Source organism: Mugil cephalus, chromosome 20, assembly GCF_022458985.1.
Source record: "Mugil cephalus isolate CIBA_MC_2020 chromosome 20, CIBA_Mcephalus_1.1, whole genome shotgun sequence".
Classification (NCBI taxonomy): domain Eukaryota; kingdom Metazoa; phylum Chordata; class Actinopteri; order Mugiliformes; family Mugilidae; genus Mugil; species Mugil cephalus.
In genome coordinates, this window is record NC_061789.1 from 17399978 (window position 1) to 17426820 (window position 26843).

The 26843-nt window shown below is 41.2% G+C and overlaps 4 protein-coding genes across 7 annotated transcripts; 1 reads left to right on the forward strand and 3 right to left on the reverse strand.

The window, feature by feature from the left end:
* Window positions 1-4150: 4150 nt before the first annotated feature.
* mylk5 (myosin, light chain kinase 5) lies at window positions 4151-12512 on the forward strand. Of its 3 annotated transcripts, none has more exons than XM_047572709.1 (17): window positions 4151-4469; window positions 5880-6029; window positions 6186-6338; window positions 6516-6695; window positions 7092-7127; window positions 8089-8216; window positions 8329-8482; window positions 8567-8878; window positions 8979-9081; window positions 9391-9594; window positions 9677-9894; window positions 9979-10102; window positions 10842-10994; window positions 11081-11210; window positions 11283-11370; window positions 11475-11615; window positions 11872-12512. In XM_047572709.1, exons 1-17 carry the CDS (start codon window positions 4334-4336, stop codon window positions 12075-12077), a joined length of 2616 nt encoding a protein of 871 aa, XP_047428665.1. In that variant the 5' UTR covers window positions 4151-4333; the 3' UTR covers window positions 12078-12512. The 3 variants fall into 3 exon arrangements, with proteins under 3 accessions (XP_047428665.1, XP_047428666.1, XP_047428667.1); XM_047572711.1 differs by having other exon boundaries at window positions 4321-4469; window positions 6182-6338; XM_047572710.1 differs by lacking the exon at window positions 6186-6338.
* Window positions 12513-12695: 183 nt separating this feature from the next.
* Window positions 12696-14150, reverse strand: LOC124998364 (complement C1q-like protein 2). 2 transcript variants are annotated; one of them, XM_047572713.1, is made up of 3 exons: window positions 13815-14150; window positions 13573-13704; window positions 12696-13485 (listed from the first exon to the last, which is right to left on the reverse strand). In XM_047572713.1, exons 1-3 carry the CDS (start codon window positions 14074-14076, stop codon window positions 13199-13201), a joined length of 681 nt encoding a protein of 226 aa, XP_047428669.1. In that variant the 5' UTR covers window positions 14077-14150; the 3' UTR covers window positions 12696-13198. The 2 variants fall into 2 exon arrangements, with proteins under 2 accessions (XP_047428669.1, XP_047428668.1); XM_047572712.1 differs by having other exon boundaries at window positions 13573-13707; window positions 13815-14143.
* Window positions 14151-15881: 1731 nt separating this feature from the next.
* si:ch73-141c7.1 (coenzyme Q-binding protein COQ10 homolog, mitochondrial) lies at window positions 15882-18313 on the reverse strand. Its single transcript, XM_047570947.1, has 5 exons — window positions 18114-18313; window positions 17637-17789; window positions 17299-17491; window positions 16934-17035; window positions 15882-16483 (listed from the first exon to the last, which is right to left on the reverse strand). Exons 1-5 carry the CDS (start codon window positions 18215-18217, stop codon window positions 16331-16333), a joined length of 705 nt encoding a protein of 234 aa, XP_047426903.1. The 5' UTR covers window positions 18218-18313; the 3' UTR covers window positions 15882-16330.
* A 1668-nt stretch (window positions 18314-19981) lies between these two features.
* On the reverse strand, window positions 19982-22101 carry hsd17b1 (hydroxysteroid (17-beta) dehydrogenase 1). The gene is made up of 6 exons (XM_047572298.1): window positions 21910-22101; window positions 21551-21712; window positions 21282-21461; window positions 21083-21176; window positions 20791-20974; window positions 19982-20670 (listed from the first exon to the last, which is right to left on the reverse strand). The coding sequence occupies exons 1-6, from the start codon at window positions 22004-22006 to the stop codon at window positions 20515-20517; spliced, it is 873 nt and encodes a 290-aa protein (XP_047428254.1). The 5' UTR covers window positions 22007-22101; the 3' UTR covers window positions 19982-20514.
* Between the last annotated feature and the right edge of the window lie 4742 nt (window positions 22102-26843).

Here is a 26843-nt window from a genome sequence, read left to right on the forward strand (position 1 = left end):
ATTTCTTATAAAGGGCAGTGTACAGTAACAGAGACTGTACTTAAGTTAATCCTCTGCGTGTGTGTGTGTGTTCACTACGTGCTTCTGAGCCTGTGTCCATGTGAGTAAATATATGTGAATGAGTGAGCGGTTATAGGAGGACCCCGGCTCTGCATGTTCTCTCTGTAATTTCACTCTCTGCAAAGCATAATCGCTTCCATGTGGGCCCTCGCCAACAACGGAGTGGTGGAGGGGCCTCAATGCAAAGGTGGGAGTGAGACACAGACACATTCAGGCTCCAAAATGTTCTCTACAGCCAAGCCTAAGGTCAAAGACATTTCTTCATATAACTGGGTGCTACACTGTAGTACTAAGTAGAAGTAAGCCAAACAGACAAACAGGTTTCACTTTGACATATCGAACCACAAATGTGTAATCTTTCAGGCATGTGTGCACCTCAGATAAAATCATATTTTTGCAATCTCTCAGTTTGTGAAATAGCGGGAAGTCCAGGACAGATAATTTATTCCCATTAGTAATTTCCTTCGGAGAAGTTTTGTGGTTTTCCTTTGCGTTCTGTCTGTGTGTGTGTGTTCTTGATGGTGCCTCCCTCTACACATGTTGAGCTATTGCCTGAAATGCCCAGAGGGCTTTGGGGCCGGACAGTCATGGTCAATTTGTGAAACCAATGAAGCGCAGAACAGCAGGACCATTTGCACACGGGTCAGCGTTTAAAGATGCCTCTGCAGAGCTCATTTGCTTGTTGGTGGTATTTTAGGTTAAATCAACATGTTGGAATTTATTTCTAATAATAATAAAAATAATAATTAAATGCAAAACCCAAAGTAACATTTTAGTTTTATAATCTATCTACTATCTTTCCAACTGCTATCTTTCCCTTATTTCCAAAATGAGTTACTTTTGCATTGTTATGGTGAACAGCACCCCCTGCTGTTTTAACAGATGTACTGCTACAAAAAAAATACCACTGGAAGAAAATCTTCAAAATAAATCTCCAAATAAAGCATGATTTTGATGCTGAAATTGCATCAAAATGGGCATCTTTTTGGTGTCCTATCATTGCAATTATACCTAGATATTTGGATGATCACGTTTAACATCAAAGGCAATCAATTATCAAAGGCCTTCTGCAGAAAAACGTGGCCTCCCTCCCTACTTCTATAGTCAGAGGAAATTTATGACTGTCCTGCGAGCACGACAACTGCCATGGGGGAAGTCAGGGGTCGCTGGTCAGCTAAAGTGTTGCATTTTACACTGCACCTCGGAAGCTTCAGGACATTTGTGCAGAAAGTCTGAGTGTGTATTATTTGATAAAGTACACACACTGGAGAAAATGTCAACTGGTTCTTTAAGCCGCAGTTCTGCAGTGTGTGAATGAATAAAGCACAGATGTGTGTGAGGCATGACATCAGACACTTTTTTCCAGTACTTGAGGCCATTCAAGAATCAACATGGCTTATACCACAGCTGGATACCACAGTTCTTGTAAACTGATCAAACCATTGTCATTTTATAAATCATATTTCTATGGGTGGGCTTTTCGGTCATAACTGAAATGGATGTATTGTGACAGAAGGATGTCCCATCTCATGCTCCCCATCATAGTTTAATCTCTGCAGCTTTGAAAAACTTAATTGTATCGTTAATGATTGTTTTGTAATGTTAGCTGTTATGTCAGAGACTTGAGCGTGTTGGGGATTGCCAGTTTTCATAAATCCAAACTGTATATATATAGAACTATTTATGATTATAAGTACCAATGTAATACATTTTTGACAGAACTGACTTTTGTCAACTCTGCAGTTAAGAGGTGTAATTAGCTGAGCACACATTTTCACGTGATTACTGTCAAAGGCCCTTGTTTTGAAAGCGAACGTCCGACCACACTCTTACTTCCATCGTCTAACTGGAAAGCCCATTCTGACTCATTATAGTGGTTTGCATTACTTGTGGTTATAGGTTCTGCAAGAAGAAAAAAGAAGAAAAAAAGAACATCTGACACCAGAGGGCGCTGCATTTCACTTGTGGACTTGCACGCTTGATCACATGAAGTAAGTGTACACCAATCAAACATAACATTATGACCGCCTTCCTAAAAATGTGTACCTCTCCCTTGTGCATCCAAAACAGCTGTGGCCTCAGTGGATCATCCCACAGATATTTGATCAGTTTGGGATCTAAAGAATTTGGGGGCCAGGTCAAGACCTTGTGCTGTCGTTCGTTAGTGTCATTGCTATGGGCTGGACGTGTCTGGTCTGGTCTTGGTGGGTGGTAAATGTCCAAACATCCAAACCAAACTGCAATGAATTGTTTCATACGTTCATCCCGTATTGCACTCGCAGTATGCAGCCTGACATTTAAGATAAGACCATCATTTTAATTTATCCCAGAGTGGAAAAATATGGTTAAGGACAGTGTGCACAAGACAAATAAATACAAAAATAACAATTTAGTAGTAACAGTAACAGTAACAGTAGCAAGAGATTTTCCCATCTTGCGTATTTTTTCATTCTGCGTTTCCATTTTCTCTTTATACAACCTAATTCCTGGAATACATGCTTATTCACATTGCGTCACATACATAACTCTCCCGTTGCTATCTTGAGTCTACATCTATTCCCCCCATGTTTAGATGACAGATAGTTCTGCAAAGTCAAAGATGTTTTGGTTTTATCACAGGAGTCAATCATGGCCAGAAAGTAAACCAGGCGACTTGCACGCATACCTGCCATGCGATGAGAGGTGATCGGAATGTAGACAACAGTACAGTCTAATTGTTCTGTTGTGCGTTACATCTGGCCCCAGGCCTAAATTACAATAATCACGCCGCTATGGGCAAAGACTCTGTTGGGAGATATTCAACATTGTGACACTGTTTCCTTTTAATGAGCAGCTCTCCAGCTTTGAGCATTTCTGCCAACTTCCGCTGTGTTCGCGTCTTTTTCCCAGGAAACTGTCTTACAGTTTTGAGTCAGAATTTATTAGATACCATGACTATCACAGGAATGCAAGGGTGGTGATTTCACTTTCTATTGTGGCATTCAGTTGTGTTACTGTAGGACTTGCTGGGCTTTGTCTGAAACTTCTGCTGTTTTAGAAGAGCGATGAATGAATTTGCAAAACTGGCCCTTTCGGCTGTGCACTTCTAACACATTCGCTCTCTATTATGATCGGATCCTAACAATGATGTCTCTGTGTGTGCAGGCTTTTGGTAAATGTTTGATTTGGGAATTCGCCTTCCACAGAAACTAACACAAGTCCCTCACAGTGCTATTCTGTGTGATCACTGATGTGGAATTTAGGAAGCTGGGGGTGGAGTGGAGTGGAAAGAGATGTTATAATCCTATAATCTATAAGCGTCACTGTCCACCGACGTACAGCAACACGGTTAACTCGTACCACTAAGCCCAGTGTACCAAGGTTTGGATATAGTAAGACAGGATGATTTATTTGTTTCAATTCGTTTTTTCACGAGTGAATCCTAAAATAAATAATGCCGACCGTGTGAGTGTGCCTAACCCAGCAGAACGCCACTATCCCAACACCATATGTTTTAACAACAGCAGGCCCCTCAAGAGACATCTGTTGGTTACCATAGCGGCAGGTGGCTGTGTTAAAGTGACACTTTTACCGTAAAAAAAGAAGAAAAGCACAGCTTGGATGTGCTGTACCAGGACAGGATTTCACACTTAAAGCCACATGTGATTTAGAAGCCTGTCGGCTGCAGCGAAAGCTTTAGCTCACTGGCTTGAAATGAACCTTTGCAAGGCCGATGTGACTGACATCACAAAGTTCAGCTGCGGCATTGACAAGCGAGAGCACAAACAGAGAAATCAATGAATAGCAGCGCATTCAACAAGCAGCACAATATCTGACCTTTGGATGGGTAGGTAGATAACCCCCTTCTTCCTCCCACTCTCTCTTTTCTGTCTTTCCTTATTTACCTGTAGTGTTTCTTCATTAGTCATGATAGTAAAAAATGGTGGTTTGAACCTGCATTGAGCTTGTATACTCTCTTAATAGTGAATATTTAGAAGATAAGGAGCTATCTGGCTGATATGGCCAAAACAAAACAGACACATTTGTCATGTAGGTGGAGTTTGTGTAGGGGAGGGTGAGAAAAGAGGGCTGTAGCATGTGTGAGGAGTGAGTGCACAGCTTCAGTGGCTCGGCAGAGAGTGAGAACGAGGGACTGAAGTGTGAGAGAGGGCAGGCTGCAGAGGCCCACGCCACAGCGACTGGTGGAAGGAAGTGTGACAATCAGCCCAGGAGATGACTTTGTGAAATTTCGTCTGTCCTTCCGTTCAGAGACCGGACCTTTTCTCAAACAGACATGAATGGTGATGGCGGCAAACAGCGTTATGTGTCAACCTTCAGGATGCAGATCAAGGCACCCTGTGCATCATCGGCTTCAGGGAAGGAGCCAAGAGCTGCTGGCACCAGGACCTCAGTCAAATCATCTGATACAGGTAAGAGCCGCGTGACAGAGAGGGGGGGGATTGATATTGAACGGCTGTGTGCATCTGTATCGAAACTCATACTGGTTAAATCGGTCATGTTATTAGAGACGGTGTTTGAACAAGCAAGTCTGAACAAGCCAGTGCTTCTTGATAAGGGGCTGATGTGTTGCGACAGCGGCCGTAACCAGGTCTTTCCACATGTCCCGGTGTAAAAACAATAATAATAACAATGATAATGATCTTTATTTCTTTGGCACTTTTAGATCAACATTACAAAGTGAAATTGGCAGACGCTGTTTTCCACAGAAAAAGAGACACATTTCACACAGTTTGTTGCCCTTGAAGTTAATATCCGGTGCTATGCTTATCGTATGTTTGATTGTCCAGTTAACTGATTGTTTATTGTTTTGGGGACCTTTTGCATTCGTGTCCACACTGGACATTTGATTTCCCACGCACCCACAGAGTATTGTTTTAAATTAGTTTTATTCAGTATTATTAATATGCCACATTTATCCTCTTTATTGCCCAGAGTTCTTTCAATATTCTAAGTATCTCACAAACACTATTTGAATCATAGACATCTGCTGACAACTGTAGAACTGTAGAGCACTGTATTTGTTTTTCAGGAACTGACTAACAAAAAGTTGGCCTTGTGCACGTCTGAGGTTTTTCAGTGTTTCATTTTCGGTTGACATTTAACGTTGACCACACAGGCATGCTATATAGAGTTTAGACTTTTACATGATCATTGTAAAAAAAAAAAAAATAAAGAGAGAAGTGTCGAGATATGAATGTGAGGCGGTGCAGCTCAAAGTAGGAGCTCACTGAGCATTTGTTGCTCAAACATCACAATGTATGGTAAATAACTCAGCATTGTAAATACTGGCTAAAGGTTGACGATAAAACACATGTTTGGTTAAAACATAACTAGAGTACTGCACAAGGTTTTACATGGGATTTCAGCGCCTAATATAGATTATTTACATTACATATGCAATGGCACCTGACTGTACAGATTACACAGTGTCAGTTTATGTCGTTTATAAAGCTGATCTGATTTATTCAACTTCACAGAACCAAAGAACGACAAATTCTAGGCAACATTCACTCAGTTACGTGTTTCTCTAGTGAGTGGTGACCTCTTTTCGCGTGGCACTTTTAAGAAGAGAGAAAAGGAAGAACAGAAAAGGTGGTGTAGACTGTTTGACGGAAGGCTATTAGCATGTTTCATTTCAGAGGCATGACTGTCTGGTGTTACTTCTCATTAAAGAAACAGTGACAGATAATAAAATGATGTGTGTGAAGGGTGGGGAATTTAAAGGCTGCAATGAGAGCTGACAGGGCATGGTCATACACGAGTAAACATTCTTTCATCTCAATCCAATTTCTCTTTCCACACCTCTCTTCCTAATCCAGGGTCTGTTACGCTTTCCTCCAATAAACATCTGGAACCGCCAGTCTTTGTAAAGCCCTTGGAGGACTGCTGTGTGGATGAAGGCCGTGACATCACACTACGCGGGATCCTCACAGGAAGCGAGCCAATCAAAGTTGTGTGGCTGCACAATGGTGAGCGGGGGCAATTTACAAGGCGGGATCATGATGTTAGTTTGAAACAGTTCCAGAATATGCAGCGAGCTGTTGGTGATGGACCCACTTCAAACAGTTAAAATTAGACTATCAGGAAAGAGTGTTTATAGCTTATTTATTTGCTCCTATGGGCAGGTGAAGTGGCACGCTTTGGAAATGCATCCTTCAATGGCAGGGAGGTGAAATTTGTGGTGAGAGAGTGCTTGCCAGAGGACGCCGGTGCATACACCTGCTTGGCAGAAAGCAATGCAGGGAAGACATCCTGCAGCGCTGCTGTGTTTGTCAGAGGTGAGGGGCTGGGGCGCACTCAGAAATAATTAACGGACGAGAACGAGACTTCTCTGCTAATTACAAGCTGGTCATAAGAAAGCAGGATTTATTTTGGAAAGCAGGAGCAGGGGCTATTCACAGTCCCATTTCTGACGCAGTCTCTTTTCCTTTTGCTCTCACTCACAACCAATGTAGACTTTGAGACTATCTGTGGTGTGCGGAATCACGTCGCAAAGATCCCCACTTCTTTATCCAAGAGCACAGCGGAAAATGGAAGTGCACAGCAGGTCCCCAGAGATGAGCCACAGAAGTTCAAAGGCTCTCATTCTACGTCTCCCACAGACTCCGCTAAACAGAGCCTGTTGTCTCCAAAAGGTAATCGCATAAGGAACCCCTACACAAAAACAGTTTTCAATTGCCTTCCTGTTGCATTGAACAACAGATATACAATACGTGATGGACAAGGGCATATCTTAGCATTGTTTCTACTTCTACAGGATATCCACGTTATATTTATAAAAGGAAACACACTCCCCTGTCCTTGTGTGATTGGCTGTTAGAGGCCATGTATACCAGTCGCATAGAAATTGTCACAGCAGTGTAGTTCCCTGAAACACCCACTCGCTCCTATCGGGAATACCATGTAGGGAAGTGGACAGTGGACAGCACAGTAAAACTTGCTGTGTCTGTAAACTGATAGCCATAGTCAGAACAGAGCCACACCTCTAGCGTTCCCTGCTTAAACTACCTGCACTTCATTTGTCTCTGCAGAAGTCCTCCCAAAGAAGAGAGCTAACTCAGGGACAGGTGAGTTCATTTTTTTTTTTTCCCTTTCTCTTTAGTCACTATCTCTGCCAAATGATCCACATGCAGCGCACCTGTCTTTCCATCATCCACCCACCATTCTGTTTATTGTTCGCTACACTGCCTGCTTTGGCTCGCATTGTTTTTCTTATATTGATGAAACTTCATCCATTAGAGCCTGGTTAGTGTTTGCGCTGTTGTGGTTTTTCATGGAGCTGCGCCTTTCTTTTTAACCTTTGTTCTTGCAATAATGTGTCTAGGTGGCTGTGCTTTATACTGGGAAACTTTACCTTAGGGTGTAGGCCGCTGCAACAAAACCGCGATAAAAGCTCAAATGCTAAGGTGTGGATGCCTGTTAAGAGGGCCCAGGATATGACATTTAGTTTTTTGGTATTAAGGGGTAAGAGATAAGACTCAGAAGGCAAACTTTGGATGCTAAAGCCATTTAAACATCATTTTATCAGATTGACCAGTCAAATTTACCATTGCGGTGCCACAGTATTTGAATATTTCATGTATGAGAGGTGACTCAGCTCATATTTTTTGTCTAAAACAAAAACAGGATAATTCTGTATAAGCATTGTATACTGCACAGTGTATTTGTGCCTAAAGTTTTTCTTTGTTTAAGTAAACAGCTGTGAGCGTGCAAAACATATTAGGGACCTGAGATGGAGACGGTGTATTCAAAGAGCAAGTAGCATCGGTTAACACACTTGATTACACAAGGACTGGTTGTGCTTGCGTGTGGCAGGTCATCTGTTTTGCATTATGTTTCCACTTGAGACATTAAGTCTGTTGTATGCTATAATAATAAGGACATAAGGGTCTCTGTCTTTATCTGACACCGACACACCACACTCTGGAGTTTCCTTCCAGCGTGATATTTTAAGCTTTCAGCTGTTGAATTCAACTAGACACAACAGTGAGCTTTAGTCACCCTGCGCCTTTTGTTTTGTCTTCGCAGGCCCAGTGTTACATTTTGATAACCCCCCGCAGCATCTCGAGGTGAAGGCAGGACAAACTGCCAAGTTGACGTGCTTATTCATCGGAAACCCACCTGTCGTGTCTTGTTGGATCCGAAACAAAGAACAGGTACAGTAAATTACAGGCTATTAAAAAAATAAAAAATAAATAAATAAATAAAAAATACTTCTCTTTATACCCCCGCTCCACCACAACCACCACCGTGTGTTTTTACCTTTAGATAGTGGATGGTCAGGAGCTTTGGGTGGAAAATACAGATGGGAGCAGCACACTGGTCATAGCAGAGGCTAAACCACAGCACTCGGGTCGCTATACTGTTGTAGTGAAGGATCGCAAGAGCTCAGCTCAACACGTGCTTACACTTTCTGTTATAGGTGAGACATCACACATTGTGACATGTCATGACCAAGTGAAACAGCTACTTTACATCTTTTTATTTTTAATCATCCTCCCACCAGAAAGACCAGAGCCTCCAGCCTCTTGCCCGGTGGTCACCCTTGTCTCTGCATCCAGTCTTGTGCTGTCCTGGTCGGGCCCCTGCTACGACGGCGGCAACGCCATACTGGGATACGTGGTTGAAGTAAAGAATCAAGGAGACGCCAAGTCTGAGGATTGGACTGAACTCACTGCTCAGTGTAAAAGTACATCGTACAGAGTGTCGTCCGGGCTTCTGCCGCAACAGGAATACTGTTTCAGGGTGAGGGCCTACAACGCAGTGGGAGTAAGTGAGCCGGGACCAGTGTCACCAGTGGTTAGGATGGAGCAGAAAGGTGAGGTGGCATGGCTTACGACTCTACATTTTAAAATACTGTATATTTAAATGTAATAAGCTGTATTTTAAAACGGTTGCCTCTGTGTTTGTGGATGTAGGAAAAGCACAAGAAGAGGAAGCCCCTCAAATGTTTTACTCCGTCACCATTGACTCCACTCACAAAGTCACAGATCACTACAATTTGCATGAGAAACTGGGCATGTAAGTATATTCCCATTTAAAAACTTGTTTCAAAATTAAAAAAAATTAAAGGAAACCTGACCTTTTAACGGAATGTGTGGGAGGAGGGGGGCATTCTGCCAAATGCAGCAGAGTGAGGATTAAGGTACCATTTAAGCATGTACAGACTTGTACACCACATTGGGTTTTACAAGAATCATAGAATCACTGGTTTAAGTCAAGGGTTCATCTCTGTGTTTAACTGCCAGTGTTTGTTGTTGCTCAATCCATTGTGACTGGTTCAAGATCTGTCATAGTGTAACAGTTCCATCTATGTCATCACACTGACAGGGGAAAATTTGGCTTGGTTTTCAAGCTAACTCACAAAGAGACAGGACGTGTGTGCGCTGGAAAGTTCTACAAAGGACGTCGTGCCAAAGAGAGGGAGGCTGCTCGTAAAGAGATAGAACTGATGAACTACCTGCACCACCCCAAACTAGTTCAGTGTTTGGCTGCGTACGACCACAAGCCTGAGATGGTTATGGTCATGGAGTTGTGGGTATCATCATGCAGAATTCTTACTTCAACAAAGATTCTGGGTGTACGCACCGCCTCACCGTAGTTTGTCTGTCTGTAGCATTGCAGGTGGGGAACTGTTTGAACGTATTGTCGATGACAGCTTTGAGCACACAGAGCCTGCCAGTGTGCGCTACATGCAGCAGATCCTGGAGGGAATCGCTTTTATGCACCAGCAGAACATCATCCACCTGGATCTCAAACCAGAAAACATTGTGTGCGTTGACACCACCGGCACGTCCGTTAAGATAATTGACTTTGGATTAGCCAGCAGGCTTGGTATGTGAACTGCAACCCTCTTTGTATTTATTTGTTCAACTACCGTGTATGTCAAAGTAAAGGTTCATGATGTGTGTTCATCAGATGGCAATACACCTCTGAAGGTAATGCACGGGACACCTGAGTTTGTGGCACCTGAAGTGATCAACTATGAGCCCGTGTGTTTTGCCACTGACATGTGGAGCATTGGGGTCATCTGCTACATCTTGTGAGTCATGCTGCCACCCTGGTGGCTCTAAGTTAATCATTTCAAATGCAATTTATGTAATTTCTTGAGTAACAGAAGTTGAGTAATACTTGTTTGTACAATAGATACAAAGCCTAGCTCTATCTTCCCTGCGGAAAGCAATTGGATCTACCTATCTTTACAACAAGCTCAACTCATAGTTTAATCTCTGTCCCATTATTTTAGCACCATCAGGCAACCAACCAACAATCAGCCGTACATTACCTACTACAATGACAGACAAACAATTATAGAAACAGCTGGTAAATGTAGCAGAGATCTTAGCAGCTAAAGAGTCAGACATTTCACTCAGGAGTTGGGAGAAGTAACCAAACAGAAACACAGAAGTGACTATAAGAGTTAATTAGCACTGCAGTTGTTGGTGAGGCTGACATGTTGCCTGGCTGGTGTCCATGCTACCTGTTCATCGGGTTTCATCCAGTGGGTGTGTTAAGTTAACTTAAGTTTCATATTTACCATGTAAAAGCGGATCCAAATATATTATATCAAACTAGGATCCAGTCACATGTGTTCATGTGCATCTGTTACCTGACCTAATGTAAGTTGCCTCTGAGAAGGCTCCAGGTAAATTCAAAGTCCAAACAAGACACTGTATGCGTAATGACGGAGTGACTGCACTGTGACAGGAAGTTTTAAGTTTCAGCTTTTTATTGCCACCTAGTGGACACAGGTTTACATGTCAAATTGTTCTGTCGTGCAGGCTGAGTGGCGAGTCTCCTTTCCAGGGAAACAGTGATGCAGAGACCCTGGCCTTGGTGACGGCAGCTCAGTGGGAGTTTGATGAGGACAGCTTTGAGGAGATTACAGAACAGGCAAAAAATTTCATCAGTTCCCTGCTCAACAAGGACACCAGGTGATTTATTAAGCACACGGTTATTTTTTTTTCTACAAATACTATCATCGCTTGATCACTTAAAAATTTCTTTTTGTATTTATCAGACAGAGGATGTCATGTGCAGAGGCCCTTGCCCACCCCTGGATGGCAGCATTTGACTCTGGCGATCTGGCCAACACAAAGAGTCTGCCCAAGGACAAGATGAAGAGGTTTCTAGCCAGGCAGAAGTGGAAGGTAGTATCACCCCATCTGAGTTATTTGGGTCTGAGGTTTTGTTATATTTTCTCATAAAATTTTGTCTTACAGAAAGCCGGCAAGGCCATGTTAGCCCTTAAGAGAATGGCTCTATTGACTAAAAGTGACAGCTCTGTGTCTCCCACAAGCCCTCAACAAGGTGAGACACGTGCATTTTAATTATTTTAATAGCACCGTTTTACTGTCCTGGTTTAGTCTGGCACGTTTACCTACGTCTTCCTTGTTTCTCTTTCTCTCTCCCAGACTTATCCCTGGACCCTGAGACAGAACATGCTCTGCAGTCTCTGGAGCGTAAGATGCAGGGACCGCCGCAGTTCACCCAGAGCTTGAAAGACCAGACAGTAGCTCAGGGATCCAGCGCCCGTCTCTCATGTTATCTCACAGGTACACACCCACTTGGATTCAAGTCAGACATAAATGAATTTGAGACTTGACACCTAAAATAGAAACATTCCAGTCTCAGGTTCTAGCCAGATACAGTTACAGGACATGGGGCTGTCTCAATGTACTGGTCTCAGCTCAGGCCTGACATACCTGCATTTGCTTCTGAACACATAAAACTCTGATTTACGGCTGTGTTGCGTCATTTCAGAGGTTTTGCCTTTTGCTCAATGCCCCACTCCCTTATCTTTGTTGGCAGGATACCCTGACCCAGAGGTGGTGTGGCTGTGTGGCGAGGAACCTGTGGTGGAGTCATCCACTGTGCAGATAGAGTATGAGGAAGATGGCCGATGTACCCTGGTTCTAATGAAAGTCGGCCCCAATGACACCAATGTTTACACTTGTAAGGCCACCAATGACCACGGGGAGATATTCTGCTCAGCCAAACTAACGGTTAAAAAATAGGTTCATACTCAGCAAAAAAACTGTATAAATACAATGTTCTTTGAGACCTTGAATAGATGCATTGAACTTTGTTGTTTTAATATGAGGGACACAACTGGGGACCAGTCTGTATACCTTTTAAGTGTAGCTAGAAAGACATGTATTTTGTACAACATTTATATTATTCAGATGTATTTTGTTACAGACCTACATGCATAGAGGTTGATATTTCTTTACGGGATGTGGTAATAAACTGCCTTAGTTTCAGGTAAAACCGCAAATGTGTGTCTAGACTGGGTAATGGTGATTCGCTTTCCCAAACCTGTCTTCTGGCATGGATAAATCCATTTTGTGGAGAAAAAAAAATGTTGTTTGTACGTATTGAAGTTTCAATTCTAAAATCCTACATAAGTTTGTAGAAAATAAAAATACATGTATATTATTTGCCGAACTTCACAGCTGTGAAGACTTGTGTGGAACTTGTGTAAATCTGTGCCAAACTACATGAAGTCATACAGGGAGATATTTTTTAAAATATTTCCTTGACAAAAGAAAGTTGGCAGGATGTCTTGGGACAAACAACACCAAGAGAGAATCTATCAATGGACTATCCTGCTACAGAGGCTCAAAATCTATTCATTCTGTTGGTATTTTGATTTATTATAGCTGAATTTATTACATTCTTTCACAGATAACAAAGATAGCCATTGATTACATTGATTCTTTAGTTTCTTCGTCATCAGCTCAACTCACAACTCGAGTTTAGAATGTTTATTCATGGGTTACACTGAACAGGAGTATGAAGCAACAATCCAGGACAAAACTGTATCCTTAGTCTAGTGTTTGTTGTGACAACTTTCAAAGAACAGGCATGCACAAGGATGACCTAGGCATTTGTAGAAAAAAACATAATACAGAAGATTTTTCTACTTTTAGGTGTCTACTTTTATCATATCTATAATTGCGTATCTTATTTTGTTACATTTCCATAATAAGTTATTCTGTATTTTCAGTGATCTTTTTATAAAGCTGTTTGTGGGACAATATTACAATGTCAAAGATTCCACTTTTCAAGCTACCATTTAGCTGAGTGAATAAAGAAAACATAAAAAGCCATGTACCCTGCAATCACAGTGTTTGAGTTACATGGCGAAGAGCAGAAAACCACTGAAGGTGTTGTAGGTCATGCCATCGTCATAAACAACCCTGTTTGCCTGGAGCTCCACATACACATTGTCTCCGACCTCCAGAGGTATGACCACAGCATTGCTGCCCATGTCATTGGAGTCGGACCCTGAGGTATCCCAGACTGATACTAATCTCTGACTGTTCTTCATGAGGCTCACAACAGAGTTGGGAACGGATTGGAGGTTGTTGAACATTGAGAAACGAAAAAAGTACATTCCTTTGACCATTGCTGTAAAAATGCCTGTGAAAATAAGGAAAGTGGATTAAATTCTACAATTTCTTATGTCTTTCTCTCTCTTGCTCTGTATCATTCTTACACATTTACTACCTGTTGAAGGGTTGTAGCTACTGCCAGCGTTGGCGAAAACCTTCTTATACTGCAGAGGGGTAGCAGTGGTGAAAGGTCCTGTGTTTCCAGGGCTGGAATCACTGAGAGCAGCAGAAAAGGCTACCAGAGGAGCACCTGAAAGCATCCACCACAAATTACCACAAAGAAATCAGAGGTAACAATTTATAAAGGCAAGAATTGTGTTCCATTATGAATTCCTACAAAATCACGTTCTGTCTTACCTCCAGTAAGTTTCTGTAACTCCAAGACTTCCTTTTCAGTGTTTTGCTGCTTGACCTCCAGAAGTCTTATTTTCTCTGCCATGTTTGAGACTTTCTCTTCCACTGTCCCCAGATTTTGAGTTATGGAGGTGAGGCAGCAGATGTTGCAGCCATTGTTTGATCCTGAGCGATTTTGAAGTTTGTCATTGTTTTCAGTGATTTCAGGTTCACCAAGGCAGCAGCAGCAGCTGAATGCTAGAATGAGGATGGCAAACTTCTTCATCTTTGTGCTTCTCAGTTCTCTGATTTTATATACCTTTGGCGTTGTGTAAAACAAAAGATTCCCGTTTCAGGAAACATCCAACCACCTACTCAAAACAAGTTTAAATTTTAACTTTATAGATTAGATAAGGGGCCGAGTAAATAGAATGGGTGGTCCAACACTGTAAAACAGCTGGAAACAATTATCCAGTCGATTACTGTAAATATATTTTACAGTTGATACATTGTAAAACATATTACTAATAGTATTGCTGTAGTTACTGTAAAATTAAAAAAAAACTATTAAATGCTGTGATTTCAGTAGTTTTTACAGTGCTTGTTTATTAATAATAGGTAACAGTTGATCACTGTTCACATTCTCACTGTACAATTTAAAAACTCTTTCACTTTGTTTTGTCATTCACACACTGAAATTCGAAATTTTGACTTTTCTCTCAAAGTGCATGATGAAAAAAATGTACCTCCTATAAGTTTTTTTCCTCATGTGTGCCCCTAATAGTCTAATGTAATGATGAGCTAAGAAGACATCAATATGATATAAAGGGACGAAACCTGTGATAAAAAAATCAAAGGTTTTGTAGTTACAGAAGTTTACGTAAGTATTTACAGTACTATTCCGGTACTATGATTTTCTTTACAGTAATCCTTTGTCTACTGTGATTTTTACAGTAATACTCAAACTACTGTGTTTTTTATTGTACGATTTATAGCATTCTACTGTAAAAAATCAAACACAGTGACGTTACTGTGTTTACTGCAGTACGTAACTGTCACTACATAACTGGCACATGCTGTAGGGCCCTTGAGTAAGACACTGAACCCCCAACTGCTCCCAGTGTGTGGCACTGCTGTGTGAATGTGTGTGTGTGTGCTGTGAGTGAATGGGTAGATGTGTCAGTGCCTGTAAAGTGCTTTGAGTATCAAAAGACACACATGCATATGCGTATTCAAGAACAAAGAGCAGACAGAGTATGATCTTTTTTTTTTTTTTTGCAACATGCCATTCAGCAAGTTGTTATGCCGTTGCAACATAAATGGCTCATAAATATCTCGTAAATGTCAGGCTGCACCCTGATTCAACTGAAATATCTTCCACAAAGCACACTTAGAACGCAAGCTTTTAAAGGTGATCACCAAGAGAAAAAAACACACAGATTTTATGTATCAGTGCAGGAATGCCTAAATTCAAAATAGATATTAATGGTTAATATGCGAAAGGTGGCATGTACTCATTTTGCTTAATCATCCACAGGTCTTCAGTTTATTGATGTTGCTCGTCTGCTGTTATCAACATGTGTTATCATACTGAAGATAAACATTTCACAGACAGAATTAATCCCTGTTAACTCTTTGACATGACCTGTTCTGTATACCTCTGCAGCACTCCATGGACCACTGTTCATTTCAGACTCTTTTAGACCATTTTCAAGCACAATTAAAGGGATTACGGACATAATTGTTTGTGATGTTATGTAGAGAATGAATCTTTCCCATTGTACATTGTGCTGTAAAAAATTATCATAAACAGTTTGCTAGGAAAACTCTGCTGCACATGCCCTTTCAAAGTCATATCAACCTTAAAAAAAAAAAAAAACTGTCGCTCAGTAGTTAAACCACTGGTTTTCGGAAGCTGTGACTTTCCCCTCCAGTACTCATATCCCCCTTTTTTAAAAAATAAATAAATAAATAAAAAATCCTACACAAAAAGACAAATAGAAACCAGTTATAGATATGATCCACTGCACTATTGGTTTGCCAAGCCGTTGTCAGGCGCTGAGGTTGTTTGCCACATTTTCAAACAAGAAAAAGAAATAAAAATATTTATTTAACAAAATAAGATCATACAAATGACACATTGCAGTAGGTGTACTAAAATACAACAGCTTTTTAATTCCGCTGATGGAAAATGATGGATAAGAAAAGCTGGAGCTGGAGTCACTCATCAGCGTACTATCCCACAGTTGTACTAAGAGATCATTAGTGTTCCACATCAGTATTCAAAACAATTAGTGTGTTTCTCTCCAAACATAACATGTACATTAAAGTTAATAAATTAATAAATGAGATGGTGTTTTTATAAATAAATAGTTCTAAGTATATTCCATGTGCACGACAACTCAAGAGTAAGACAATGGAGAATAGAAAAAGAAGGTCCAGTCCTCTGTGGAAGCCATATGTTGATTGCAGGTAAAATCAGCTGGCTGGCAGGCCCTGGTTTAAGGTCCAAGTGGACGCTCGGGGTCAAAATTGTTGTCTCATGTGGACCGCCTCCTCAATGAGGCCTCCCGCTGGTTCCTGTAAAGTTTTGCTGCCTGAGACTCGAAGGCACTGACCATCTGTTTGACCACTTCGTCAAAGAAGACGCTTGCGAGCTGAGAGTGCAGGAGAGACCTGAACTCAAATGACACCTACAGTGGAGACAAGATGGGGACAAGCATGTAAGGTAACTCTTGGTGGAACTCTCTTTAGTTGTTCATTTTTACTTCTGTTTTACTTCCCCTAAATGTTTAATGATAAGCTGTTTGCGAATCGTCCCTGATTTCACATGTCCTACTGAAATCCAACCACATCCTGGCAGAACCTGAGTCTGGGCCAACATTAAGGTCAAACGCCTGTCAATTCCCTGTCCCGGGAGTATTTTCAGACATCCAAGCACATCCGTGTGTTACTGGAGACTATATTTAGAACTTAACAAGATTTTACTCAACACTTCCTCTTAGTCGATAATCCATTCACAACACTACAGGGACAAAGGCTTTAGTCTCTCCTTAAGTTATCCCTAGTCCTGAGTTATCCCTTTACAACTATTTGGTTTGTAGATTCATTGTTTCGCTTTCGCTGCAGTTTCACAGACTTACATAAAAATCCACTTTGCAGGAGTCTGGTGCATCTTTGGGTCCAGGTGCGAACCTCCACAGTGTTTCAAGATGACTGAAGAGAGACCCGTCAGTACACACGGCCTGTTTTAAAGGATAAAAGATGCTTTGATTATCACAGACTGCAAGAATCCCAGAGATTATTTGAATCAAAAGGGTTTCAATCCATTTGTGTGGTCATCTACAAGTAAAAAGGCCACACATATTTTACCTAATTCTTTGCAGAGTGGCAGAAATATTAATCTAAGCACCAGAAAGGCACAAATACTGGCTATAGGATACAAAGTACACTGTTGGAGAAATGTTTGTAACAGCTGCTTTTTGGAGCAATCAGAACATGGACTCACTCTGATTTGGTGGTTTGGAATAATGGTAAGCTCCGAGGTGTATCGCTCAACGATGGGAGGAAAACCTATTTCGAGCTCCGCCAGAACGTCGCCGTTTCGTCCCTTCATGACCCGAGACTTCTTGCACCAAGGAACAAAGTGCTGGTACTGGTCCACACTGGCAACCACATTGTACATCTGCTCTGGAGTGTACCTACACAGAGCAAGCACATCGTCACATGAAGACAGGGGACATTTTGACAATTTCCCTTTCCTTTAACTTCTGTTCTTCTTCTGTTAGTTAAATCGTGTTATTGTTTCCTTACACAGTTTTTTTTTTTTTAATCATAGATACTCACCTTAATGTCCGGCACTCGGTGTACTCCATCCTGCGGGTGCTGATGGGAGCGGCCAGGTTGATGAAGCTGCGGCTGGGTGTCCTAATGGGGATGGCGGGGCAGAGCTGGAGGCTAGCCCTCCTTGTTGCCAGGATGCCACAAGAATCCAAGTGTCTGAAGAGATGAAATCATAGGTTTGTAAGGACAGTAGTCTGGCTGCAATGTGGAGCATCAGTTTACCATTTTCACAGGCGCTTTCAAGAGTTTTCCCCCCAGGGAAAGACAGGCATTCATTCACAATTTTATCAAGCAAAATTAAGTGAATGTATATTAGCTTTCAGCTGACAGTCAGATGGTGTAAATTATTACCATTCTGAATAACGTGGCTGCCAGAGCAGCTCTTTGATAGCAGCGCTATCGATTTTCTAGTGAAAACGACCTTTGCTACGTATTCCGCCCATGCCCGCATCTCGGTGGGAAAATTCCACTCAGACTCACCTGAAGTTTGCTTTCTTGGTGTTTCCCCGCGCAACCTTTGAGGAGTGGGCTTCAGACATCTCCAAGAGCGCTTTCAGGAGCAGAGAAGTCTTTTTGCCGCTCATTCTGGAGTCTGTGATAAAAAACTTCTTGGGCTCTCTGGAGACGTCCGTGAATTCGGCACACCTGCTGCAGCCCGGCTTCGCTCTGCCTCATGAATGGCTCCGCTTGCCCAATAAGCACTGTCGTGACGTAACGGGATGCCACCAGCTCTGGCCAATCAAAGCAGGAGTTTTTAATGCCAGGTGACTTTTGAAGGGGAAAGGTTTTGAATAAGACTTATCAGTTTCATCGGACAACCCGGTTTATTTCACAATTCATCTTGTTTGTTTTTGGTGGTTCAAAAAGGTCACATTTGCCTTTTCGTTTAATCAGTGACTGTCTGTAGTTAGAGGCCGTTTCTGAAGCATTGAACATTTAAATTTAGCTATTTTTATAAACCGTTCTGTATCTTTTTTTTTTTTTACTTATTATTATTATTATTATTTTTGGTCGTTAATAAATAAAGACATTACAGGTCAGAGTTAATATCCATTGCTCAAAGCCAGAGGTCATTTAGACAAAACTCAATTAAAACAATATATTTAAACAATATATAGATTAAAAGGAAATGTGTATTTTTATTCAACTCACTCTAAGAAAATTAGGCGAATGTGATGAATGGTTTGTACTCATACCCATGAAACTGAGCTCACGGAATTTTTAAAGGCTTCTGCAAGCAAGCCAAAGTCTAATATTAGTGTGTCCTGCGTACACGATGAACCTGGACTTGAGAATAAAGGTCATCTGTACAGATGACTTTAGTAATGTTCAATATGCACTGAAAATGTGACCACACATCAACAACAAAATATAAATACAAATGAGCCTTTAATTGTTGGAAAACTGAATGTGAGTTTTGTATGTTTTTACAGCAGCCTTTATCATATACACATTATATTGATCTATAATATATTATAATACAGCTGATTCTAAGAGGCTAAAATGCCAAAGTGCTGCCCTGTTAAGTGGCTGTGTGGTAACACAGGTAAGCCAGGATCCATTTCAGGATCTTCAGAGCGGAATTAGGGCACATGATCAGGGAGAGATCTAAGAAGTCAATCCTATCAAAGACAGGCCGGAAATGTCAGTCTTAGATGTACAGACACAATAACCTCTCTCATGTTAGGAAAGAACATACTCATGGACTTAAGAGTGCCAGAGAGAGCCAAGTGTTACACAGGGAGTTGACACTCTTCCAGCTGGCCCTCTTTCATGTCTTTGATCCCTTAACTTTATACAGCTCAGTAATTCGAAAGCTCAACCGCTCGTCCACAACCACTACGGAAGATTACATTAACATTTCTTAACTTTGATGAACTTTGATTTTGTGTTTGCTTATGTTTTCACAGGACATTTAACAAAGTCACTAAACTGCTCGGTGGTGTCATGAAGCCACTGTATTGATGTCACTGGTTTCTAAAGACGTCACAGATTTTTGTGTTTGCGACAGGCCTTTATTCAGTCAGTCAATCTTAGTCGTCCCTTACTGTATAAAAGATACTTAGTAGACAGCATGCATGCATTACCCTAAAACAGTTTACAGCAAAATTCCCAGAATTTCTGATAAAACTATCTATTTGAATACATACTTGACTGATTAATAAGTAGTTTCACATCATTTTTAGGTTACCATAAACACACAAAAAAACGTCTGATGCTTTATCTCTGTTATTAACTAATATCATTTTCCATTGCTATGGACAGAAATGTGGTGCAGAGGTCGCAACAACACCAGTACATTTAATCAATAAGTGTGGAGGAGAAATTATAAAATGAAGCTACTTTTATTTATGTATTCCAGAATAGGCAGGTTAAGGCACACATTTTAGCAAGGAACAAAAAAGAAACACATCCAGTGCAACTAAATAATTCACTGCAGCGGAGAAAGGTATTTAATGCTTTCAAATATACCCAATCAAAATTCTTGGAGTCTTTTCAGCAATGTGGAATCTGTCCAGAGGTTTACCAGTGCTATTATAAATATGCCAATTAGTGTAGCAAGAATACTGTCATGCAAGACGAATGTAAAGACTTTGATATCACCAAACAGAAAAACAAAATCCACCTGCAGCCAAGTGGAAAATAGTCTATTTGTGCATAGTTTATGTAGGAGGAGTGTTACTTCTGATAAGCGAAGCACAAGCTTCACTTAGTGAATTGTTAACTTACTCTTCTTTCCATCTGACAGTCAGCAGTGAGTCAAAAACTGTCCTGAGGAATCGATATTAGGTGAGGAAATTTAAATGTCTGCACGTAAAGAAAAAGAAGAGACAGGTCTGCACAAACTAGTGGATTGGTTAATAACAAGACATGTGGAAAATCACTGGTCGTCGGGGCAGAAAATGATTTTGCTCATAGCGCTGATGTATTGTGAGCCATCTGGTTCTGTGACCTTCAGTTTGGCAAGAGCTGGCACAACGCTGCTGGCGAAGTATCTGAATGCAGGGCTAGCTGACTGGATGGCGTCTAGGAATACCTTGAAGACAGTAACAAACCCATGAAAGCAGAAAGATGTGCACTTATTTTAACACACATTTTAAAAACGAATCGATCTAAACATATTTTGTGTGAGATTTACTGTAGACAAACAGCATACCTTTACGATGTCTTCAGTGTCCTGGGCTGCATTTTGAAAAACAGAATTGCAATGCTGCAGATATTTTTCATAGAGACTGAGTGTTTGGGTATCAACCTGTTGGAGGGAAGCATCTCCAAGCTCTGCCTTTTGCAGGTTGACCAAGAAGTCAGTGTTCACTGGACCACACTCAATAAGACTCACACTGCAGAACGAAGCATTCAGTCAGCAGTTTATCCCAACTGACATTTAACAGATTTCATGTACTCAAATGGCTTTTAAGAAGCAAGAAGCAACAAATGTCAAAACTTACTGGATATTGAAGTGTTTCAAGAGGACAGCCAGACTCTCACATGCACCCTCTATCGCAAATTTACTGGCACAGTAAACCTCATTAAATGGGAGACCTATGGGAGCATTAAATCTGTGTACGGTAACAAGCATCATGATGTTTTCATAGGATTTATATACAAAAAAATTTCAGTGATTCTTCAGCGATTTGCTTAGCTCACCATGGAGTCCTCCGGTGCTGCCTGTGACGAGAATGCGTCCCTGGCCCTGGGCCTTCATATCTGGCAGGAAGACCTGGATGGTTTGGATGGTACCTAGAAGGTTAACCTCAAGAATCTGCCTCATTGAATCCAAAGACTGCACTTCCAGCGGCCCCATCAAACCCACACCAGCATTGCACACTGTGAGTAGTGTTGAATAAGGCCATGAACACACAGAAATAAAGTCCTTTCCAGTATTAATCAGAGCACACACAGACACAGAACCATACCGAGGAAGTCCACTCGTTTCTCCACAACCTTGTCTCTTGCATCCAGGATGGATTGCCGGTCGGTCACATCCATTTGAAGTATGTCCAAGGTGTCCCTGTGCAGGCCTTTCACACTCTCTAAAAGTCGTTCTTTCTTGGACAGGTTCCTCATTGTGGCGTAGACTTAACAAAAATGAGAGGTAAGTTTAAAAGTGATTTACGCACTGGACTGCAGTACAACCGCAAATAATGAAAAGTGACATTTTCTGCATTTTCTTCACATCACATCTTGTATGCGTGGATTGCGTGGGTTCTGTTCCAGTGCAAGCTCTCTAAGAAGAAGAATATGGTAACAGACTACAATTGGCAGCTATGGTTACCTTTGAATATTTTGTCGGGGTCAGATGCTAGCCGGACAGCCAGGCTGAGACCAATCCCAGAGGAGCATCCTGTGATCAGCACGACTTTCTTATCCATGTTGTCTGGATACTAACCATAACCCAAGTGAAGGAAAGGGGATGAAACTCCAGCCAGGCAATGGGGTGGAGGCATGAGAAAAGTCTTCTCTGTGTTTTTGCCACAATAACCATCACAAGGCCAGTTAACCTCAGCCACCTGCAGTACCTCTGATTTTTCTCATGTCCTTGCTGGAATTGTTTACATTTTTTCCCATCCTAAAATGTGGGGAAAAGGTTGTTGTTTGTTGGGCGGGAGGAGTCCCTCCTGAGGACAAGCGGTTACAGAAAATTAATTAATCTTGGTCATCTTGGTAATAATTTATATATATTTGACTGGTTGTACCTAGACTTTGGTAATATATCCTAATTATTTGAAATAATAATATTCAACCCTAGAAAATTAAACTTCACTGGCCATGGTTGACATTTCATTAGCCTAATAGCATAATTGCCCAAGTCATATTTGAGTGTTTTCAGAAAATAAGAAAAAACACGATTTTTTAGAAAGCACTTTGGTATTTTTATTGATATGAACAGTAATTCAAATGACTTAGGCAATTATGCTATTAGGCTAACAATTAAGAACACTATTGATATGAGCACTAGGGCACCAGGTGGCAGCAAAGTATCGCAGTATATGTACCATAAAGTATTGCACTACAATGACTTCTCAGGACTCCATTGACAAAACCACAATGAAGGTGACAACAGCCAGAAAGGAAGACAATAGGTTTGACTTTATGCACCAAGGGGGGATACAACGAGAGTCGTTCTCATGTGATTCTGCATCCTTTTCCCAGGCTTATTTTGAAGGAAGTTCCTATTTTAGGCAAGCCTGACAGAAAGCTGTTGGACCATTCAGCTGCAGTAGTTTCCATTCAGATTTATGCAGACTCCAATGTCCACAACAAGTAATGTCTCTGCAATAATAATAATAGTAATGTCTCAACAAGTAATACTCTGCAGTATTCTGTACAGGTCTCAGTTGGGATCTCAATTCTATATATCCAGATATTATGTCCAAATCAGTTGACGAAAGCTCAGAAAATGCCATACTAAGATTATTTCTTTACATTTACTATCCCTATGATGATTATGATTGTACAGGGACTCCAAGCTGAACTAAAGTGCCTTTTTAAGCCTTACAATATTAAGCATTGTCACATGTGATGGCAGTTGTTTAAGATTGAAAGATTTCAATAAAAGCTATTGCAAATCAGACTGAAATCTTCAAGTAACAAATTCCAACCACAGCTACAGTTCAGAAATGGTGGTTCAAGTAATCGTGCAAGTTCTTAGCAGGAATCTGGAAATATATGTTATAATATTTGTTTTAATTAAATCATCATGTGCATGTGAGGGAATTTTCACTAGGTGGCAACAAAGCTCAAAAAAACAAAACAAAAACTTCTATCCGCCTCATGCTGTTATAGATGACCTTAACAAAATTAGAGTTAAGTAATGCAATAAAGCAGTAATGGTACTAATGTTGACTGCTGAGACATACTGTACTTGAATGTTGCTCATCCTCAGGAAATGTTATGAGGAACACATAATCAAATTTGTCCACTCAAAATTGGTACTTCGTAGCCCGACCACTTTGGTTCATATTGTGAGCCAGCGTTGTATACGCTATTTTAAGAAAAATGTAGTTGTGGCAGACTTTTCTCATGTGCTGTTTTCCCCCTCTGTCTGGCCTTGCTGTTATTTTTATTGATTTTAAATGGTTACCATCACATGGCCATCCCCCAGCAGCGTCCTTGGCCAGTGAAAATCTAACTTGCATCTTTATGGAACATTTCAGCTGCCTGATTTGAAAAGAATTTCTTTGGCTGAAGGGAGCAAACCAAGTAGGAATTTCCTGCCATTTTGTTGTGTCCCTCCCCTTGAGATGGCATCAGCTTGGCTTCTGTCCCGGAGTCTGTGGGACAGATAACAACAAGCCTTGAACCTCTTTCAAATATCTACAACTCCCAGGCATTGTTCAAACTATTGAACTGGATGACCTCAGACTGGTTTTATGCTATGCTTCATGCATCCATTTGTTATTGCTATTACAGTGACGGAGTTTGAATAGAGAACTTGTGCAATATTTTGACATTATGCACGCATGCATTTTGTGTTGAAAGTGTTTTTGAAGAAGAGGCCATGAGGTATATCACGCTCGCTGTTGCTATTGTGTTCACATAGTTTTAATTTATGTAAAAAGGCAAATGTCAGAGGATAATTCAACCTGATGTTGTTCTGTATTCACCAGCCCATACACTCACTCTGCTTCATTCATTAATTGTCTCTGAATCCATTCTGGCAGCATGGTACAGTTTGAGCTCCATGGTCTAATGCAGTTCAGAATCTTGCTGCTACACGTGGTCTACAGTCTCTCTTTGTATTCTTTGTATCTCCTCCCTGTAATTATCAAGAGGTCTGGTGGAGGGCCACAGTGGCCTGGAAAAACCTATTGGGCAAACCAGGCCCACAGCACTGAGAGTGAATAGACTTCTGCGGACCTTACAGTTGTGCAGAGAAACAACAAGGGTATCCCACATGTACAGCAGTGTGGCTTAAGGGCAAGTGTTTGTTGCACACTGTGCTGGCAGCAGGCCTTGTGATCATAGATTCTGCACTGAGACCACAGTGCAAACAGTGAAAGAAGTATTTACAACTGCTTCAGGAGGAAAAGTATTACTGTTTTCTGGTGCCAGTTTATTCTTGTAACCCTGTGGAGGACTGGGGCTCACACTGACCTATGCATTTCTAGAACAAGATACATATGATAAGTGCATGGTGTAGACACAGTACATGATTTATAATAGCACTGAGTGGCTGCAGGAACAGATGTACTCGACAGGATGTCCCATGTGAAAGAGATGAGCAGAAGTGAAACAGCTAAAGATGTATCGTGGTGGTTGTGGTGAGCTTAAATGTCACGCTCTACCTGGCGACAAAGTTAAATGGGGTTGATTTTACAGTTGAAGTGAATCTTGCAGATCATAGATTTCTCCGAGATGTTACCTTACTATGCAAGTACAGGTTAAACAGGCTGATTAGAACGTGCTCTAAAAGGGTTTGGAGTTTGATGCCTGTCATTCTTGTAAGCTGATGTAGTGTAAGGTAGGGGTTCTACATTAGCCTGATAAGAGCAAGAAAAATGACTTCCTTGAGAAGGTGATACTTGGAGTTTATTTTTACATTTTAAAAGGAGATAACATCCCACAGTCGGACAAAACAGAAACCAGCATCCTGCATCATATAACTGAAAATTTCAGTGACCCATAAAACTATTAATGTAGAACACATGCTGATCAGATTGTACTTTGTTATTTTATTTAGTAAAATCTACCACCTTCCAACGGCAAAGAGTTTTTGCATAAATGCTGTATAATGCTTCATATAACACTAGGAACTGTAATACTTAAGACAGAACGGCATTATGTGATATGTGACTTTGCCTGGTGTTGTCCCTGTGCCAGTATGTTTATGTTACCAAATTATTTAAAACTAGTGTCTGAAGTGATGAGGCCAAAAAGGTAATGTGATAGATCTTTTGTTTTTGTGTGTGTGTGTTGCAGTTGGGCATGACACAATGCATGTTCCAGCATTATGTGATAAAAATAGCAAATATCCTGTGTTCTGTGAAACCCATTCAGCCTACAGGGCAATTGGGACTGTATTGAGAGATCGGAAGAATTCCCTCCTCTGAGAATTCAATCCAGAATGATAAAACCAAAAACCAGGGAGTTATAACTTTATCATCACGATTATAAACTGTCAAGTGATGAGAGATGTGTCTTCCACAAATCATTTTATTCTGATGACCATGAAGCTAATGGCAGGTTTACTTCGCTAAAGTGTAAAGAGAGAGCCTGAGAAAATGCATTTCTCACACAAGGTAATATAGAGGCGGTGGAGCTTCCTGGTAAAATCATCATAGCTGAAACAGGAGAGGATCTGTGGAAAGTATGAATGGTTTTGAGCGCACTTATACTCAGGGAGAATCGACATATTTTCAACTCCAGCTCTTTCTGAAACTCTACAGATGTATTATTACAGCCTTGGGTTGAATTTTACTTAAATGCGAATTTCCAGTCAGTCTGAATGCATTATTAATGGCCATGCTGCAAGTCTGCAATTCAGCATGCCTCACGTTCAAGACAGAAAAACCGTCTTTCTGGAGAAAGGCAATACAGTATGGCAGTGGGGTCAAGGGGTATAGCTAAACTTCTATCCCAGAAACTTAGCTGAGGGCCACTCATGTCTGTAAATGGATGCCATTTTTGAAATAGAGTTTTTGAAATACCAGTTTGTATAAGGTTTATAGTGCACTACTGGACTTGCGTCAGCGGCAACCTTCAGGGCCACTGTTTGACCTGCTGGTTTGGCATTCTGCAGGACGTGTTTGTATACAAAATCTCAGCCCCCCCAGGAAATGGCAGGGATTGTGTCATGGGAAATGTCTCCTTCGTTTTGAATCAACTGTTCAAGACATTCCTCCTTGTTTTACAGTGTGGACATCCTGTTCCGTTTCTTTCCTGGGCCTTCTGGCCCTTGAGTCTGTCCTGGGACTAGACCTGACCTCCATTTAGCCCCGAGCATTTATATTGTGGCTTAAGCAAGAGCTCAAATTAGGACAGTTTTGGTGTGCATGCATACCTCCTGCAGCTGCACCATCATGGACACTCCATGTTTGGTCGGCAGGCACAAATGTATCTGAACTATGTATCAAAGGTTGTTCCATTGCATGAACCAGCTTGTTAGATAACATACTCGAGAAAACGTAGGCAGTCAGAAGGCAGATATGATCAGCAGAGGTTATCTGGATCAAGTCCCAGGTCTGGAGAAGATTTGAAGACACCATA

Bases quoted from the DNA above. Each gene is read 5' to 3' on its own strand.
- hsd17b1 (XM_047572298.1), bottom strand. From the start codon at position 22,006: ATGGATAAGAAAGTCGTGCTGATCACAGGATGCTCCTCTGGGATTGGT. The intron at 21,177-21,281 runs GTGAGCTAAGCA...ATGCTCCCATAG, and splicing joins CAGCACCGGAGGACTCCATG to GTCTCCCATTTAATGAGGTT. The intron at 20,975-21,082 runs GTAAGTTTTGAC...TTCGTTCTGCAG, and splicing joins TTGAAACACTTCAATATCCA to TGTGAGTCTTATTGAGTGTG.
- LOC124998364 (XM_047572712.1), bottom strand. From the start codon at position 14,076: ATGAAGAAGTTTGCCATCCTCATTCTAGCATTCAGCTGCTGCTGCTGC. The intron at 13,708-13,814 runs GTAAGACAGAAC...GGATGCTTTCAG, and splicing joins GTTACAGAAACTTACTGGAG to GTGCTCCTCTGGTAGCCTTT. The intron at 13,486-13,572 runs GTAGTAAATGTG...TTATTTTCACAG, and splicing joins TAGCTACAACCCTTCAACAG to GCATTTTTACAGCAATGGTC.
- mylk5 (XM_047572709.1), top strand. From the start codon at position 4,334: ATGAATGGTGATGGCGGCAAACAGCGTTATGTGTCAACCTTCAGGATG. The intron at 6,696-7,091 runs GTAATCGCATAA...TTGTCTCTGCAG, and splicing joins GAGCCTGTTGTCTCCAAAAG to AAGTCCTCCCAAAGAAGAGA. The intron at 7,128-8,088 runs GTGAGTTCATTT...TTGTCTTCGCAG, and splicing joins GAGAGCTAACTCAGGGACAG to GCCCAGTGTTACATTTTGAT.
- si:ch73-141c7.1 (XM_047570947.1), bottom strand. From the start codon at position 18,217: ATGAGCGGCAAAAAGACTTCTCTGCTCCTGAAAGCGCTCTTGGAGATG. The intron at 17,790-18,113 runs GTGAGTCTGAGT...TCATCTCTTCAG, and splicing joins ACCAAGAAAGCAAACTTCAG to ACACTTGGATTCTTGTGGCA. The intron at 16,484-16,933 runs GTAAGTCTGTGA...TCTCCACTGTAG, and splicing joins CCTGCAAAGTGGATTTTTAT to GTGTCATTTGAGTTCAGGTC.